The sequence below is a fragment of the Trichophyton verrucosum genome (genome assembly GCF_000151505.1).
Source record: "Trichophyton verrucosum HKI 0517 chromosome Unknown contig00128_1.f1.exp, whole genome shotgun sequence".
NCBI lineage: Eukaryota > Fungi > Ascomycota > Eurotiomycetes > Onygenales > Arthrodermataceae > Trichophyton > Trichophyton verrucosum.
The window spans coordinates 29,311-46,328 of record NW_003315549.1 but is presented as its reverse complement, the minus strand read 5'-3'; the positions used below and the strand labels follow the sequence as shown (position 1 = coordinate 46,328).

The 17,018-nt window shown below is 47.6% G+C and overlaps 5 protein-coding genes across 5 annotated transcripts; 4 read left to right on the top strand and 1 right to left on the bottom strand.

Annotated features, from left to right (window-relative positions):
• Positions 1-1,100: 1,100 nt before the first annotated feature.
• Positions 1,101-3,542, top strand: TRV_01730 (uncharacterized protein; the record flags this gene model as incomplete). The annotated part of the gene is made up of 4 exons (XM_003024084.1): positions 1,101-1,985; positions 2,048-2,754; positions 2,835-2,999; positions 3,071-3,542. The coding sequence occupies 4 exons, from the start codon at positions 1,101-1,103 to the stop codon at positions 3,540-3,542; spliced, it is 2,229 nt and encodes a 742-aa protein (XP_003024130.1).
• A 612-nt stretch (positions 3,543-4,154) lies between these two features.
• TRV_01729 (uncharacterized protein) lies at positions 4,155-5,572 on the top strand (the record flags this gene model as incomplete). Its single annotated transcript, XM_003024083.1, has 2 exons — positions 4,155-4,441; positions 4,495-5,572. The coding sequence occupies 2 exons, from the start codon at positions 4,155-4,157 to the stop codon at positions 5,570-5,572; spliced, it is 1,365 nt and encodes a 454-aa protein (XP_003024129.1).
• Positions 5,573-5,654: 82 nt separating this feature from the next.
• Positions 5,655-9,295, bottom strand: TRV_01728 (uncharacterized protein; the record flags this gene model as incomplete). Its single annotated transcript, XM_003024082.1, has 3 exons — positions 5,655-8,132; positions 8,247-8,345; positions 8,414-9,295. The coding sequence occupies 3 exons, from the start codon at positions 9,293-9,295 to the stop codon at positions 5,655-5,657; spliced, it is 3,459 nt and encodes a 1,152-aa protein (XP_003024128.1).
• Positions 9,296-10,107: 812 nt separating this feature from the next.
• On the top strand, positions 10,108-12,888 carry TRV_01727 (uncharacterized protein; the record flags this gene model as incomplete). Its single annotated transcript, XM_003024081.1, has 6 exons — positions 10,108-10,678; positions 10,756-10,974; positions 11,029-11,969; positions 12,027-12,338; positions 12,401-12,657; positions 12,711-12,888. 6 exons carry the CDS (start codon positions 10,108-10,110, stop codon positions 12,886-12,888), a joined length of 2,478 nt encoding a protein of 825 aa, XP_003024127.1.
• A 1,442-nt stretch (positions 12,889-14,330) lies between these two features.
• TRV_01726 (uncharacterized protein) lies at positions 14,331-16,609 on the top strand (the record flags this gene model as incomplete). Its single annotated transcript, XM_003024080.1, has 3 exons — positions 14,331-14,359; positions 14,477-14,574; positions 14,640-16,609. The coding sequence occupies 3 exons, from the start codon at positions 14,331-14,333 to the stop codon at positions 16,607-16,609; spliced, it is 2,097 nt and encodes a 698-aa protein (XP_003024126.1).
• Positions 16,610-17,018: the final 409 nt, after the last annotated feature.

Genomic DNA, 17,018 nt, shown 5'->3' with positions numbered 1-17,018 from the left:
CCTCCTTTTGACCAATTATTAAATCTCTCAGTAGTAGCACAAGAACCCTGGCCCAAAAACAGCAAATAGAAGCAAAAAAGAAAGGAAAGAAAAAGGATAACTGGGGCGATGGCCAAGCTGGTTTTGTCCTCCCCGGGCCAGATGCAAATATGATCTCTGGATTGCATTTCCATGTTCATCTTCCAATGAACTCATCTTTATCGAGATTTTCATAAATAATTGGAATATCAGAAACTCTGGTTCCCGAGAACCGCAACCCTGGGTTGCCTGGTCGTATAATTACGAGGCGTAGTTAGGCTCGATGATGTGCATAGTTACATGGTCCTCAGCTAGCTATGTACATGCCGGCCGGCCTAGTGGCCCATCAAGACGAAGCAGAGGAAGACGATGAAGCTGAAGCCTTGTCTATAATTCCCGGCACTTAAGGCCTCGTTGTTGGTTGGAAGGGCCACAATTCTATTTTATATCGCTTTAACTAATTAACTAGTTAGTTAACTAGTAGTTTTTTTTCTTTGGCTAAGCACTTTTCTCCAGGCGAAACAACCAACTCCCACCGATGGACGCTGGCCCTGAGCTCTCCTACATCATCGCCTTCCCGCAGTAAGCTCTCTGATTGACCGTGCATGATACACGATGCCACAAGGAATGCGCATTAACCAGCATGTCTCCTAGATCGGTCGATACGAAGCCCGCGCAGCCCGAGTGACCTCCCAGTGACCTACCAAGCAGCCGTCCAACCCCAGGGCAAGCTGCAAGTACGACATCAAGTGCTTAGCCCTATGGGCCATCCCGTGCTGGCCAGTCATCATTGAGCTGGATCACTGCAATCCTCCAGCAGTCGACAGGCGACTGTCTTCCTGACCTCCCGCCGGGCACAGAGAAATGCGTAGGTGCTGACGGCTCGAACACCAAACGGGGAGAAATCCACAACTTCCGCTCCCACCTTGTCTCTTCCCCCCGGCCCTCTTGCTTAACTGCGTGCCTGTCTCCCGGTTCCTGGCCCCAATCTATCCCTCTATACTCGAAGTCGCTTGGTCGAGGTAGTTTTATACGGCCATTCGTACGGCACTCGGGACGACTCTTATGAGGTTAGGATATCCATGGCATCTAGTGTTGGTCAGCAATTGATGCAGGAAAACGAATTCGATACTTCTCTGGCGCTGTCGTCTGCGAATCCTATACCTTCGCTCTCAGAAAGCAGTGAGGTCAGAGGCTCTTACCAGCTTCTAACTACTGCGCAAGGGCCTGGTCAGGCAGCTGAACGGCGGAAAAGCATCGGGAAGAAAGACGCCGGCGAAAGAGACGAGGCTTCTGCCCCTGTCGGCATACAGCCAACTGCCGGTACCGCCAGCAGTCCAGGTGCAGCAAAGGGTGCAGCGACATCGAAGCCGAAGCGAGTGAGGACAGGATGTTTGACATGCAGGGAAAGGCATCTCAAGTGTGATGAGGCTCTTCCGCGCTGCCTCAATTGTCAGAAGTCAGACAGGCAATGCAAGCGTGGAATTAGGTTGAATTTCATCGATACGCAGGTCGCTGCACCGCCGTATGCTGCGCCATCTCCGCAGACATGGCAGATCAACTTTCGAGACGAGTCGAGGGAGATCGCTTCCGAATACCTGGGCGGATCTGAGAGGTATCGCCCCATAAAGAATGAGGAGTTTACCAAGCCCATTGGATTCGGGTTTGCCAATATAATGGGGTTTTCCATGCCCTCTCATCAGACTCTAGCCAGTGCACCGGCCTTACTGACATTTCCTGATGCCCCGTCTGCTGAAGGGTACGAATCTATGTTTCAAACCACTCAGCAGCCGCCCTCTTCTAATCATGTAGTTCAAGATCAACCTATTCCACAGCCACCAGTGCTTACTCTAGCACCTCCAAGGGATCCGAAACCATATCTAAATACTCCGGAAGAAGTGCTTCTCATGCAAGTGTTTGTCGAAGAGGTCGGCCTATGGATGGACTCAATGGACGCCATGAAACACGTACGTATTTGTTCTCCATGTTCCAAAACTTCCAGGTTAAAACCGCCTGCTCACCTGTCCAGTTTACTCGTATAATACCATTTTATGCTCTTGGAGAGCCAATGCTTCTGAATGCGCTGCTAGCATGTGGTGCCCGCCATTTACATCTTGTGAATGTGACGTACAAGGAGGAGAAAGCTTTATTCTACTACAACTCGGCCACCCAGGATCTTCTCAGATACCTTCAAAATCCTAACCGAGACTCTGCTCTGTCTGCCACGACTGCCGTGGTCCTCAATGTCTACGAGGTCATGTCTACAAAGGCAACTCAGCGGATGAACCACATAGCAGGAGCCCGGGCTCTTATCAAGGAATGCCACTGGGACGGCAGATCGACCGGAGTAGGTGGTGCCTGTTTCTGGCTAAACGTCGGTATGGAGCTACTAAGCTGTCTTCATTACAATTGGAAACTAGCCTGGGACCCGGATACCTGGGGAGTGGATATGAATATGGTTCCGGCTGAATCTAGCATTGTCGGGAACGAGGAATTATGGACGCATAGGATAGTGTACATCTGTGCAAAAGTCGCTAATTATCGAACAACAAAGCATCAACCTTTAGTTCATGAAAGACAGAGCCACGAGCCCGATGTAAGTCGACAAAGCGACGAATGGAATAAAATGAAAGCCTGGTGTGATGAGTGGGAGAGATGCATACCTCGGTCGATGCGGCCGCTCGGGTACCTGCAGCCGTGGCAGTCGAAGACAAAGTCTTCATTCCCCGAAGTTTGGTAAGTTCCCACTGTTATCGGAGCAGAGGAATATGCATCTGCCTATATGCTAATTGCTTTCATACTGACATAAGGATTAGGCTTATCAAGAGATCTTCCGTGGTTGCCCGACTGTTCTACCACACTACATGTGTTCTTTTGGCAAAGACCCATCCAACCGAGTCCCAGTTTAGCGAAAATATTCTAGCTATCCAGCAGAGCCACGCAAATGACATCTGTGGCATCGTGGCACATGTCAAAGATCGGTACGTTTTATCCGGCATGCCCCTTTCCCGCCATCCATCTATCTCGCGCCATGCTAACATAGCTATTCTAGTGGTGTTGCTAGCGTCTCCATTCGGTGTCTGATAATAGCGGCTGAATGCCTTGTCAACAGAGTCTCACAAGAGCAGGTTCTAGATATCATGGATAAAATTCTCAAGGAGACCGGCTGGAAAATCGGACCTCTTCAGCAAGAGCTAGTGCAAAAATGGGGATGGAATGTCAAAACCGAAAGCCAGCCAATGCCACAGGACCAACACCAACACCAACATTCTCACCAACAACATCAACAGCCTGCCATGACCTCCATCCCTACAACCTCAACAGCTGCGGGCCCTATGAACCTGAACCCTTCCTTGCTACCTCCCGAAGTGGGCCTTGCCCCTCCTCGCCCTGCTATTCCACAAGGGATCGTTAACCCAATGATGGCGGCTGCTGATTTTAACGCAGCCAACCACCCATATCAGAATCATTATGTCGCACCACAAAACACTCCGCAGGGCAGTTATCAATACGGCAATTACTAGTTTTTCTCATGATAGCAAAGCTGGATAGATGTCGCATAGCTTTTGACATGGCATGGCGCATGGACTTTCAACTGCATGGGGGGAGCTCGTACTTGTTTCTTTTCTCGGCATCGGTATTTTTTCAGGTCGACTACCATTCTCCGGCGTCTGTTTGGCGGGCTCAAAAACAACATACTTAATTCCCTTGTCGCTATATTGTTTCTTATCTTGTTGAAATATGGGCTCAATAGGCCGGAAATGATCTAAAATGTCAGTTAGATCGTAGCCGACGGCCCGGAAGAGGACTGGATTCTAGCATATCATCGCTGCCGCAAGTATTTAATGGAGGAAAATTGCATATAAATGGAGTACTAGTTACCGGCTTTTATTCTTTTATCATCTATCAAGTTGGTTGTTCTTTTTAACTAGTTACTGGTAGTTTAACTATTTAGTCGCTAATTGATAACTTCCCAGAGGCCAAGACCAGTTTCTTTTCATCAAGCTTCGCCTTCTTTAGACCACACACTTTGTACCAAACAACAATCCAGAGGAGAACTACAATAGTCCCGTCCAAATATACCCAGAAAAGAATATCTACGCTATATAGCCGAAAATTCTAGCGGCATAGCCAATATGGCGGCTTCTGATCAATACCGACAAGGCCCTTCAGACTCAAGCCAAAAACACCCTCCGGCATCCCCTACTTATGTTCTTAGAGGACACGCAAACCCAATACACTCTCTCAACTTCTATGGCTCCAACTCACGACTTATTTCTGGGGATGCCGATGGATGGGTTGTTGTATGGGATATGACTAGTAAACGGGCGGTAGCCACCTGGAAGGCTCACGAAGGATCTATCTTAGCTGTTGTGGGAATTGAAGTCAACTTAGAGACAGGTGTGGAAAGGAGAATACTGACGTGAGATTCCCTCTATATCTCACCGACTGGGTGTATCGACTAACAAGCTATAGACACGGAAGAGACCATAAGCTATGCGTCTGGAGGTTAAATGAGAAGGACGAAGACATCGTGGGCAAGATACTTCCCTTGGACACGCAAAATAGCCCACAAGATGGAAACAAGCCGTGGATGTTACATTCTCTATCCGTTAATGCCCTGAATTTTTGTGGTTTTGCGTATTGTTTTCTCCCACACAAGCGTGAGATGCAGTCTGAGGACGCGATCAACGCAGAAAACCAAATGCTTCTCGCAGTACCAAATGCTTTAAATACTGGTGGCCTTGATATCTTCCACCTGCCATCTGAAAAGCGGCTATGTGTTATCTCACCAGAAAAGGAGATTAACACTGGTATGGTGATGGCATTAGAAATGTTCATACCTCCTGAAGGAGAAGACCTTTATATCGTTTCTGGCTATGAGGATGGCAGTGCCATGGTCCACGCCTGTCGAGGGGCCATTGACCGGTTACTCATTGCGGAGGAGGATAATTCTAACTCTTCATGGAACTGGGAGTTACTATATACAAACCGTCCACACTCACAGCCAATTTTATCACTTGATGTCTCACCCTGCTCGGAACGAAAGTGCTTTATCACTTCATCTGCAGATGCAATGATCGTGAAACACGCTATTCCAAGGCTGCCGCCAACCTTGGAACCTGATGTTACCAATATTAGAAGTGCAGTAGAGTCAGCGCATTTGAAAGCTGTGAACACTAAACATTCTGGACAGCAAGGCTTGAGAATTCGATCGGATGACAAAATATTCGCTACCGCAGGATGGGACAATAGAATCCGAGTTTACAGCTGCAAGTCAATGAAGGAGCTAGCGGTTCTGAAATGGCACAAGGAAGGGTGCTATTCTATTGCATTTGCCCAGGTCAATATGGACACTGGAGACATAGAGACGACTAGAGGTGCAATAGGTCCCAATACAATCCAGGAGAATAAAAGTACGGATCTTACGATTAGGAATGAACCCCGTTCTTTGGCAGAAATCAAGCAGCAGAGAAGCATCAAAGCACAGTTAACACATTGGATTGCCGCCGGGTCAAAGGACGGAAAGGTCTCGCTATGGGATATATACTGAGTGTGCACAACGCTGTCAAACATGAAAGGAGGAGAGAGAAAAAAAAGTAGTATCGCTCAACTGCACCATACCGGACTCACCCTTAGGCGATATTGAACTCATTTGCCGCGGCCATATGTTCTCTCATCTTCTTCCGCATTTTATCAGCCGCACTATCATTTTTGGGACCGGAATCATTCTTCTTGTCACTGGAATCTACCGTCCTGTTTGCTTTGAACGCCTTCTTTGTCTCCTCCTTGCCGGTTCGAAGTCCAGGAACATTGATCTTCGTTGGCCTATCTCGCAAGCCGAAACCTTTGGCCAGATGGCCTAGATGCAGATCCTTTATGTTGAAGTACTCCCTCTCGCTTGCAATATGCGTAGCGTAGGCACGAATATGAGATTGAAAAGCCCGACGAGCCATTTCCAGGATACTGGGGTTGTCCAGGGTCCAGCGTTCTATATCTAGCTGGAACTCAGTGGCTGCCTCTTCCCAACCCTTGCCATTAGTCCGACCAAATCCTCGCTTCAAGATGTCGCTTTCATCACTGCGGGTCACAGCCTTGGTGTTGTTGTCGCGATAACCGCGTTTTAGAACATTGATATATCCTTCTTCACTTCCCGGAAGAAGGAAGATCATAGCACGACCATCACGACCCAATCGAGCTGTACGACCGATACGGTGAAGATGGTCATCAGCGGAGAACGCAGGGTCATACTCAATGACAAAGTCAACATTTGGTAGATCGAGACCCCGAGACGCAACGTCTGTACATATTAAAACGGAGGTGTCCTTTTGTTTGGCAAATGCAGAAAGCGTGGCTGTTCGAACATGTTGAGGGAGGGATCCATGCAGTTTATGCAGTATTACCGAATTGTTCGGATTTGATAATGTTGGAGATTCGGATACTGTTCCTTGGGTAGCTGAGTTAGTTGTATATGCCGCTTCAGCACTCGAGTCTTTCTCCTCCTTTTCTTCTTCCTGTTTTTCCTTCTCTCCCTTTCCGACGCTTTCAGTACTCTTATCCGACTTTCTAGTGAAAACCTCGAAATGGTAATCCACTGAATCTGCGCAAGAAACAAAAACAATAGCTTTCATAACAGTTCCCTTGCGTATAAAGGTACTCTTGAGAAGGGCTGTCAAGGTAACAAGCCGAAGCTTTGATGCGACAATTGCGAACGACTGCTTCAGCTGAGCTGGTGCTGAGAATTCCAAAGACTTTTGCGCATCTCCAGCCTGGGAAGAGGTATCTTCAATCTCATCTGCCGGATCAGCCTGTATATGAACCGCATCCTTCAAACTCATCTCTCCTAGACGCTGCACGTTCATCTTCAGCGTGGCAGAACATAGTACCGTTAACCTCCTTGGAGGAAGATTTTCAATCTTTGATGTCGGTCGCCTTTTAGAGTCCAACTTTTTAATAGTATTCTGAATCTCTTCTTCAAATCCTAACTCCATCAATCGGTCGCCTTCGTCTAGCACAAGCCATCTAACAAGGCCCACGTCAAGAACTTTGGTATTATCTAGATGATCCGCAAGCCGTCCAGGAGTAGCCACGAGGATATTCAACCCCTTCCGTAATCTTGCTTTTTCTGATTTCTTCTTCTCTCCACCGATAACTGTGCCAGCAACAAGCCAATGAGCACAGTTTAGCAAACTATCAAGTACCACAGATATCTGCTTGCAAAGTTCTCGAGTTGGCGCAAGGATAATAGCAAATAAACCCGAGTCTCGGTGAATCGGCGTGGCTTGACCTTGGCCTTCCTCTGCACTTTTTCGGCCAGATAGGTTCATTAGCCGTTGTACCAAGGGTAGGAGGTATGCAAGTGTTTTTCCAGATCCAGTCTCTGCCTGTATAAACCCATCGCAATTCTCTTTTAGCAGCTGCGTAATTGAGCTTTTTTGAATCGCGGTAGGATTTTTCAACTTCAGTTTAGTCAGTAGGTGTGCTGCGAGCTCTGGCGATAGCCCGAGGGACGTAAACGTATCGATACCGTCGACGAGAGGGGCATTGGAAGCTTTCGTAGCTTCAGCATCATCATGCGCTGTAGATTCTTCCACCGTAGGTACAGTCTTCGCAACGGGATTATACGAGAAAAGCGACGAGATAACCTCTCTTTGTGGGCCAGTGGCATATTTGCTGCTGGAGTTATTGGAAACTCCTGTTATGGTAGCAGTGCTTGGTTGAAAATCTCCATTATTGAGTCTCTGTCGCTTCGGTGGACGGCTAGATACACCTCCATGGTCCGCTTCTCCCCCTCTTTCACCCCGTCTACTATCATCTGCGGTAAATGGTTGCTTCGATTTCTTGTGCCGGTGGTCTGCGATTTTTTTGGCGACGAGGCGATCCTTCCACTTGCCGCCTTTAAATTTCTGTTGCGAGCTGATAATCCCGTCTCCCACGTCAAAATTCATAAGCATGCCATCGTCCGCCATGATGATGACCAAAGTAAGAGCGGAGCACTTTGGTATTGTTTCGTTGATTTCTCTCTTTTGCTCTCTCCGGCGTTGCAGCTGGAGGGTGAAGATTGAAGTTTTGAGTTTTGCGGCAGAAGGGGGGAAAAAAAAAGTTGCTTGACCCTAAAGCTGAGCCCTAAATTCCCGATTCTGCAGTATGTAAACCATGGACGCAAAGATATATAGCAAAGTAAAGCAAAGGTGTTTAGTAGACGTTTTAACTAATAATTATATAACATTCTGATAGTAGAACCCAAGCTCTCTCTCTCTCTCTGAATTATAGCTGTATATCGCTGTATATCCACAGGACCACAGAATATATGGAGGACCCATGATCTAGATTAGTATAGAATAAGGAGCTTTCAAGATAAAGGCTGTAGGACGATATTATCGATCAGTCTCACAGGTACTTTTCCTCCTCCAAGCCCGCAGTCTTCTCCTTCTTGGGATTCTTCCAGCGGAAACATCTTCACAGCACCGCTTAAGACCGCACCCTTTGATTCATCGACATGGTCCAGCTCCTCTAGTGACTCGGGGTCTGCTAGAGAAATATAGTCCACTTCAAATCTTGCACGTTTATATGCAGGGAGGAGTTCCTGTTCAGCTAATGTGGATTGTGCGAAGGAATTGGCAGCGCCGAGTATTTCATTTCGCGACTTCTTTCCGGATAGGTAGACAGCCTCCGCTGCTCTCATGGCACGGGACAAAACCAAGCCAACATTTCGTCGTCTAGCGCCGAGATATGCATTACGCGAACTCATCGCAAGACCATCTGGTTCTCTTGAAGTCGGACCAACCCTGACCTCAGTGTCTATATGGAAATCCTGTACCATGCGTTTGATGATAATAGACTGCTGTACGTCTTTTTGACCAAAGTAGACACGGTCCGGAGTCACCATGTTGAATAGCTTTGTACACACAGTAGCAACCCCGCGGAAGAACACTGGTCTAGAAGCTCCCTCGAGCTTGGTCGCCAGTGGTGTTATGGTCACGAAGCTTCCGTTTCCATTTAGCTCGGATGTGGGAGGTAGCGTAGGGTACACTACTTTGGTAGTGGGAGCAAAAATTGCCGTAACACGGCCAGATCCAGGCGATGACTTGCTTTCAAATTCTGTATTGAGAGCTTGTATCTTCTCCAAATCTTCGTTCCATGTCCGCGGGTAGCTGTCCAAGTCTTCATTGACTCCAAACTGCGTTGGGTTCACATATATGCTAACAACGACATCAGTGTTTTCCTGGGCAGCCTGTCGGATTAGAGACATGTGGCCATCATGTAGGGCACCCATTGTAGGCACAAATCCCACGGTCCGGCCTGAAAGAAGGAGGCCTCTCCTATATTGCCGAAGTGGTGGTACATCCCTGAAGACGGAGATTGCTGACTGGGATAGATATCGGCGATGGCCGGTAAGCCTTATGGGCAAAGCTTAACAGAGAATCGTTAGCTATATGACATTACTCTGCAGCAGAGGGCACTCAATGGCTTACTTGAGACTCTTCTTGTCCACATCATTAGACTAAGCCGGTGTTAACGATAGTGTCAAGTTGTGTGATATCCGGCAAGGGAAAAGCGAGGGAAAAGACGGCGGGTATGCCAGATGGGCTTTTGACTCTACATTCTATGTCAACGTGAAGAGATTTATTTCACTTGCGCGTCCCCCAAGGCAGCCTTTGAGCTCACGATCGTGCTGCCTTCTTCAGCGTTGCTTGCAGTCTTCTTTTTTCCCTTCGCTTTACTGGGGTCTTTTCTTTTTATTTATATCTTTTTTTAGCCGCCCTCGGCTCTTTTTTTGGTTAGGAGTGTCAGGTGATCGCCGGGCCGAGGTTAGTCAGCAGCAACGACAAGGAAAGAGCGTCGACAACAAGTAGGAGAATACGAAGACTCGAAGGACGAAAGGAAGACAAGGATAGCTCTGGTATGCAGTGATCGGGTGTGAAGGGGAGTGAGCTGGGCCTTTTTCTCTTCTTCTTACCCCCTAATTCACTGTGCGGCTGTCTTCACATTGATGGATATGTCGATGGAGTTGTAATTGGTGGCTTTTCGTCTGATATATAACTATACAGCTCTTCTTTTTGTTATATCGGCTGCGTACTCATGACAATGGCTTCAAAAGAGGGACCTCCAGAGGTCCCAAAGCTGGCGCCAGACCTTGAGATTGTGGGAGATCAGGTCAGAATTCAGCCTACCGGATTTACAGCCGGGATCGAGGAAACAGATGGCATTACCGAACGCCGGTTGATGCACCAGATGGGCAGATTTCGAGAGAACCCTTTTGATTTCTTACGAGAAATCAGCCTCTTTGTGTCAGGTACAGGGTGGCGTGCATACGATGATTTTATTGGTCAGCCCATCTTCTACTCTGGCTTCTCTGAGAAGATGAAGTCGTCTGTAGCAAGTCACTCGCTGCTAGTTGGCAAGATTGAAGAGCTGGCAGAATCGCGGGTTAAGACTGAGGAGGTCGAAGGACTCCTGAGTGTTACTGCGCCGGCGAGTTCTAATGGCGAACCCAGCGTTGATGCACGGACTAGGAGAAAGGAGGAGATTGCGGCTAGTCTGCGAGAGGTTGTTGATACCATGATGGATAATATGATTTGCAAGATGGAGAGCAAGTCATTTATCCGAGGAGCATACTATATTACTACTCAGATCCTAACTAGAGCGTATCATCAAGGTAGGTCCAATGGTTATTGTTTCGTGCATGAAAATACCCATCTTTGCTGAACGCATAGATTGACTGGTATGTCTTAGGAATCCATGTTTCCAGCGAGGAGGTGCTGCGGCTTAGGAAAGTCGCTGAAGAGGCAGCCAAGAAGAAACAATCCATTGTATTCTTACCTTGTCACAAGTCTCATGTCGACTATGCATCCCTTCAAGTTATCTGCTATCGGCTAGGGATAGCGCTCCCGGTTGTGGTTGCTGGAGACAATTTAAACATTCCTTTACTCGGGAGCTTCTTGCAGCATGCTGGTATGTTCTGATATCCAACCTATGAAGCTGAAGTAAACTTATACCAAAATATAGGTGCTATGTGGATTCGACGCAAGTTCGGAAACGATCCACTGTACCATGCTCTTGTCCAAGCATACATTGATACCCTGTTGAGCAACGGCCATAACTTTGAATGTTTTGTTGAAGGCGGCAGATCTAGAACCGGAAAACTCTTACCGCCCAAATATGGCATTCTTAGATATGTTTTGGACAGTGTTGGCTCTGGCCGTGTGGAGGATGCGCTTATCTGCCCTGTCAGCACTCAGTACGACAAAGTTATCGAAACCGAGTCATATATCAGTGAGCTTCTCGGTCAACCGAAACAAAAGGAAAATCTACGGGACTTTATATCCGCATCCTCTGTTCTTTCACTGAAGCTAGGCCGAATTGATGTTCGGTTCCATGAACCATGGAGCTTAAAGCAATTCATTACCCAGCAGACTACCAAAATACACCATATGCCTACTAATGAGAGGAATCTGATGGCAACTATCAGTCAGGAGGAGCGATCAAGAATTCTACGCACTTTTGGTTACCGTGTCCTTTCCCAGATCAATGACGCTTCGGTCATCATGCCCACCGCTCTTGTGGGCACCGTCCTTTTAACGCTAAGAGGTCGAGGTGTTGGTAAAGCTGAACTATCCCGAAGAGTGGATTGGCTATGTCATCGTGTCAAGGAAAAAGGTGGGCGGGTTGCACATTTCTACAGAGCACCAACAGCACATGTTGTAGAGCGTGCCCTGGAGGTATTGGGTCCAAAACTTGTGGGGAAAACGGCTGGGCTTGCGGAAGAGACCTATCATGTCGTTGATCGGTTCCAATTGTCGTTCTACCGGAACATGACCATTCATCTATTCATCCCTGAAGCTTTAGTATCCGTCGCCCTGTACAGCCGAGTAAAGAAAGGCGGTGAACCATCTAACCAGCAGATAACTTATGATGAGCTTCTTACTCGTGTATCTTTCCTATCGCAGGTTCGTATCCCCATTACTTTTCACGACAAGGAATATGATGCTAAGTAGATATGATAGCTATTCCGAGGGGAGTTTATCTTCCCTCCAGAGGGCCTAACGGCAAACCTGGAGAAAACACTACATGGGCTGGAAAGAGGAAATGTGCTCAAGGTTACCAAAGACGCATCAAACGTTCCACAGATGATTGAGCTCAGTGAACATGAGAGAAACTGTGGCCGTGAAAACTACGACTTCTATTGTTTCCTGTTGTGGCCATTTATTGAAGCGTGCTGGCTGGGAACTGTATCTCTGATAGGCCTAACACCGCCGCTTACAGACCCGACAAATGTCTGGGTTGACATGAATAAGGCCCAGAGCAATGCTCAGCTGGTAAGTTTATGCTTGGGATTGTTGATTTCTTTCTTCACTGTATTATTAACAAGCGATTACAGCTCGGGAAAACGCTATACTACCAAGGTGATCTCTCTTACATCGAAGCTGTCAACAAGGAGATATTAAAGAACTCCTACCAGCGATTTGAGGAGGAAGGCATAATTATCACCGCTAAGAGCAAGGAATCTCCTCAGCCGCCAACGATGCGAGTTTCGCCTGAATGGGCGCCCGAAAGAGACCCCGAGACAGGCAAATTACTTCCACAGGGGAAACTATGGGAATTTATCCGCATGATTGCACAATCCCGTCGTGAAGGGTATGTAGAGGATTCCATGCATACCAATGAGCTCAGCTAACGTGCACATACAGGAAAAACCGTCGTGATGGAGAGACTATCTCCACCCGCGTACTAGAGCTCAGCGAGGCTATGGGAAGAACGCTCTTCCAGGCAGCACACCCAGTCAAACCTGCATCTGCCGGCGGGGATGTTGAGCTGTCTTCGCAGATACAACGGCGACGAGCAATTGATACCGCATCGAAGCTGTAGTACCCCATCCATGACCCTTGACCATGTAGAATGTAATATGCCGAGATCGAGATATCCCAACAAAATATGTATATATGCACAACGCCCTACACAACATATGTTACATACCCCTCTTTTATCCTTGCAATATTGTGCGATGCAGTTGAGATAGATACCTGTGGAATCCTAGTTAATATAATGCGTATGACATCCCAAGACTCGTTTTCGTTCAGTTTACGTTTGTTTAGGAGGCGCGCCTTTTTCCGTATGTACGAACCCGCTTCCCCTACTCTGAAAGCATCACTGTCATCGCTCGCACTCGAATTAAAGGCTGTGTGTATCATTATTGCACTTGTACCATGGCCGGAAGGTAAGGTCACCTCGTTGTAGCATCAGTATGTACACTCAACGCACTATGTGCGACCTTGGGGCCTACCAGGACGGATAGTCTAGGCATGCATATCCTATCAAAAGCTGCAAGGTTAGCGTATGAACGGGTTCATCCGAGCATCGAGGTCGATCATCTTCCAAGGGACTTTTGCCCATGCCACTGTCCAAGTTTTTCCTTTCATCCGCCAATCCTGCTGATTATTGGATACTTAAGTTAAATGAATACACACGTATTCAAACTGTCTCTCATCAGGCAACCAAAAAAAGATAGCACCAGTGGCGTACTAACCACAAATCAGACTATCATCTCGGTCTCGCCTTCGCCTTTTACCTCTCTCTCATCGTCGCCGTCTTTCATCTTATCTATTCATCTATCGGCTCCATCTTATCGCTATCTTATCGCCATCCTTCCCCGACTATCACCACGTGACTGATTAATCATCCGCCTTACGCGCGTCCAAAAAAAGAAGCCCAGCCTTGGCATTTTTGCTTTTTCTCGAGTTGTTTTTTCTTCCTTCTTGGTCTGTCTCACATTTCCAACTCCAACTCCAACTCCAACCTGCAACCTGCAACCCCCCCGACGTTCTCTCTTATCAGGATCGATTGGCTCTCTTAGATGCCTCCTGGCTCTCTATTTCGCTCCGCCTGCACAGCGCAGCTATCAATCTTCGACTCCCCGCCACTCGCTCATCAGCAGACATATAGCTATTGCATGATTTTCTACAGCTCAGAGGACACGAGCACGCAACGCAGATCCCGTTTCAGCTTTCCTCGAGGATAGCCAGCAGACTTTCATACTCGCATAATTAATTTATTCCTCCGATGAATGCGGACGCCGCGAAAGCCAGTCTCGTTAATATTCCCTCCACTATATTAAACCAGCTTTAATTCCCCCCTATTCGACTCTTCAGAGGAGACGGCCGTGATGTTATAGTGATTAAGTGTTGTATTGATATTCACCTGATAATTCAAGAAATGGGGAGATGTATGTATAACTGCCAGTGCGACAGGCCTATACAGTTAACAGGAATAACGTTGCTAACGGGTGCGCGGTTCGATTTATTTAGGGAAGTATGCAGTTGTTCTGGACGCTGGATCGTCCGTAAGTACTACCTGCTGCGTTCGCAATGCCAGTTTTACGCCGGGAATCTGAAAGGAGAACTCATAGCTAAGAGTATGCGCTTCGTAATTCATAGGGAACGAGAGCACATATCTACAGATGGCCCAAAAAAGCACATAAGGATGCTGGTAGCAAGGACCTGGCAAAGTTGCCACCTATCGAAACTACCAAGGAATGGACGAAGAAGATAAAACCGGGTATGAGAAACACATGGCGCATGCATCACCGCGTACTCGCTCGATTTACTGACCTGAGTTTCTAGGTGTTTCGTCCTTCGCCAAAAACCCAGAAAACGTCGGCCCAGACCACCTCCACAAGCTTCTCAAACATGTACACTCCGTAATACCTCGCAAAGAGGTCGAGGACACGCCGATATTCCTTCTTGCGACTGCTGGTATGCGGTTGTTGTCAGACAACGAACAGAAAGAGATCCTCAAAAATGTATGCTCCTACATTAGTGACAACTCTGGGTTTCTTTTACCAGATTGTGATGCCCATATAAAAGTTATCGATGGAAAAACGGAGGGACTCTACGGTTGGATTGCGACAAACTATCTTCTAGGCGGTTTTGATGAGCCAAAGGCCCATGATCATGGCAAGGGCCATCACACCTACGGTTTCCTAGACATGGGCGGTGCTTCTGCGCAGTTAGCATTCGCGCCAAATTCCACGGAGGCCAAAAAGCATGCGAATGACTTGACACTATTGCGTCTGAGGACCCTTAACGGGCAGTCAAATGAGTACGGCGTCTTCGTTACATCCTGGTTAGGATTTGGTGTTCGACAGGCAAGATCCCGTTATGTAAAGGCTCTTCTGAAAGGAGCGCCTGCCGGTACAGTCAACAGAAAATTCCCGGATCCTTGTCTCCCTGACGGTTTGCGAACAACACTAGAAGGAACTATTCTCCCTTCAGATGGCCCAGTACCTGGCACAGACTCGTACTTGGTAGGGAATGGAAAGTTTGAGGAGTGTTTGCGCGAAACAATCCCCTTGCTTGCCAAAGACACTCCGTGCGAGGATGAACCCTGTCTGTTGAACGGAGTGCACGTCCCTGCGATTGACTTTGATGTCAATCACTTCGTCGGCATAAGCGAGTATTGGCATACCACCCACGAAATATTTGAGATGGGCCACCAGGACAAGGCTTATGACTTCAAAACCTACCAGATGCGTGTCAATGAGTTTTGCTCAACGCCCTGGAGCGCTATCAAGGACGGCATTGAGCAAAAGAAATGGGGCAAGGTTGACCAGGAAACCGCCTACGAGGTCTGCTTCAAGGCGGCCTGGATAATTAACATCCTCCATGAGGGCATCGGTATACCTCGTATTGGACTCGAGGCTTCCACCAACAACACTAACAGCGCTACTAAAGAACTCGGGGGCCACGGCAAAAATGGCCAAGACAAAACCTACCTAGATCCGTTCCAGGCTGTGGATAAGATCAATGCCACTGAAGTGAGCTGGACTCTTGGAAAGGCTGTCCTATTTGCATCATCTCAAGTCCCTGCGTCTAAGGCAAGCTTACCTGTTGGGTTTGGTAGCAACACCCCTGGCAAGGTCCCGGATGACTTCGAATACCCAAGTTCGAACCAACCTCATATCCCCACACCACCTAGCAACTCTGATAAAAACGGCACAAGCGAGAATTGGCATGACACATTATTCGACGGAGACTCACCTCGCCGTATCCCTGGTTTCTTTATCTTCGCCATTATAGTTTTAATTGTTATCTTTTTCCTTCTTGGGCGAGAACGTCGTTCCCGCATCTATCATAAACTAGGCATGCGATTCGGACGTGGTGGTAACAACGGAGGCAACTCGAGAAGAAGATCCCCTTTTTTCAGGGGGAAGATACCCTTCCTCTCTAGACGAGGCCCCGGAATTTCCTACGAACGCGTGTTAGAGGAAGGTGACCATCGAGACTTTGAGCTTGGCAGCATGGACTCGGACGAAGATTCCCAAGGATCTTCTTCCTCATCACCACCTTCAGGCGCCGCTGGAAGCCGACCTCTGGCCCGGACACCTCACAGCCAAAGCCCCAAATATAATCTCGACAATTCGTCTTTGCTCAGCATTGCGAGCCTTAATAATTCCCTGGATAGGCGCGGGCTTGTTATCAGAACCGAGAGTAGGGACAGACTATATGCTCCCGCCCTTGCGCCGACAACTGTCGGTCGAAAATCTCGTGCCACCAGCCCTATCCGACTTTCTACGCCCATTACGAACCCTTAAAAATGATACCAATATCCTTTACCGCTCATCATTGCAGAGTTGTTACTTGTATATAATATAATGGTGTTATGATCCGGCGTTTTCCTGCAGATGGTGTTCGGTTTGTGCGATCGGTCCTTTCCTGGCGCGCGGCGCAATATTTATATCACCCTTTGCATGACGTTACATGTGTATATCATCTACCTTTTATAATATCTAGACAAGCCGGTTCCAACACCAATATTTCAGCTCATGGCATCTCGATCGGTTATCCATTAAAAGAAACAGTCTACAAGTGCAATTGAGGATAAGATTAGACCTTGCTCCAGATTGTATTTTATAGAACAGCCCTTTGTAGAACACCTGTTGAGAAGAATAGAAGATCAACAACTTAACATCCCGCACGTAAAAGAAACCCAACCCAATAACC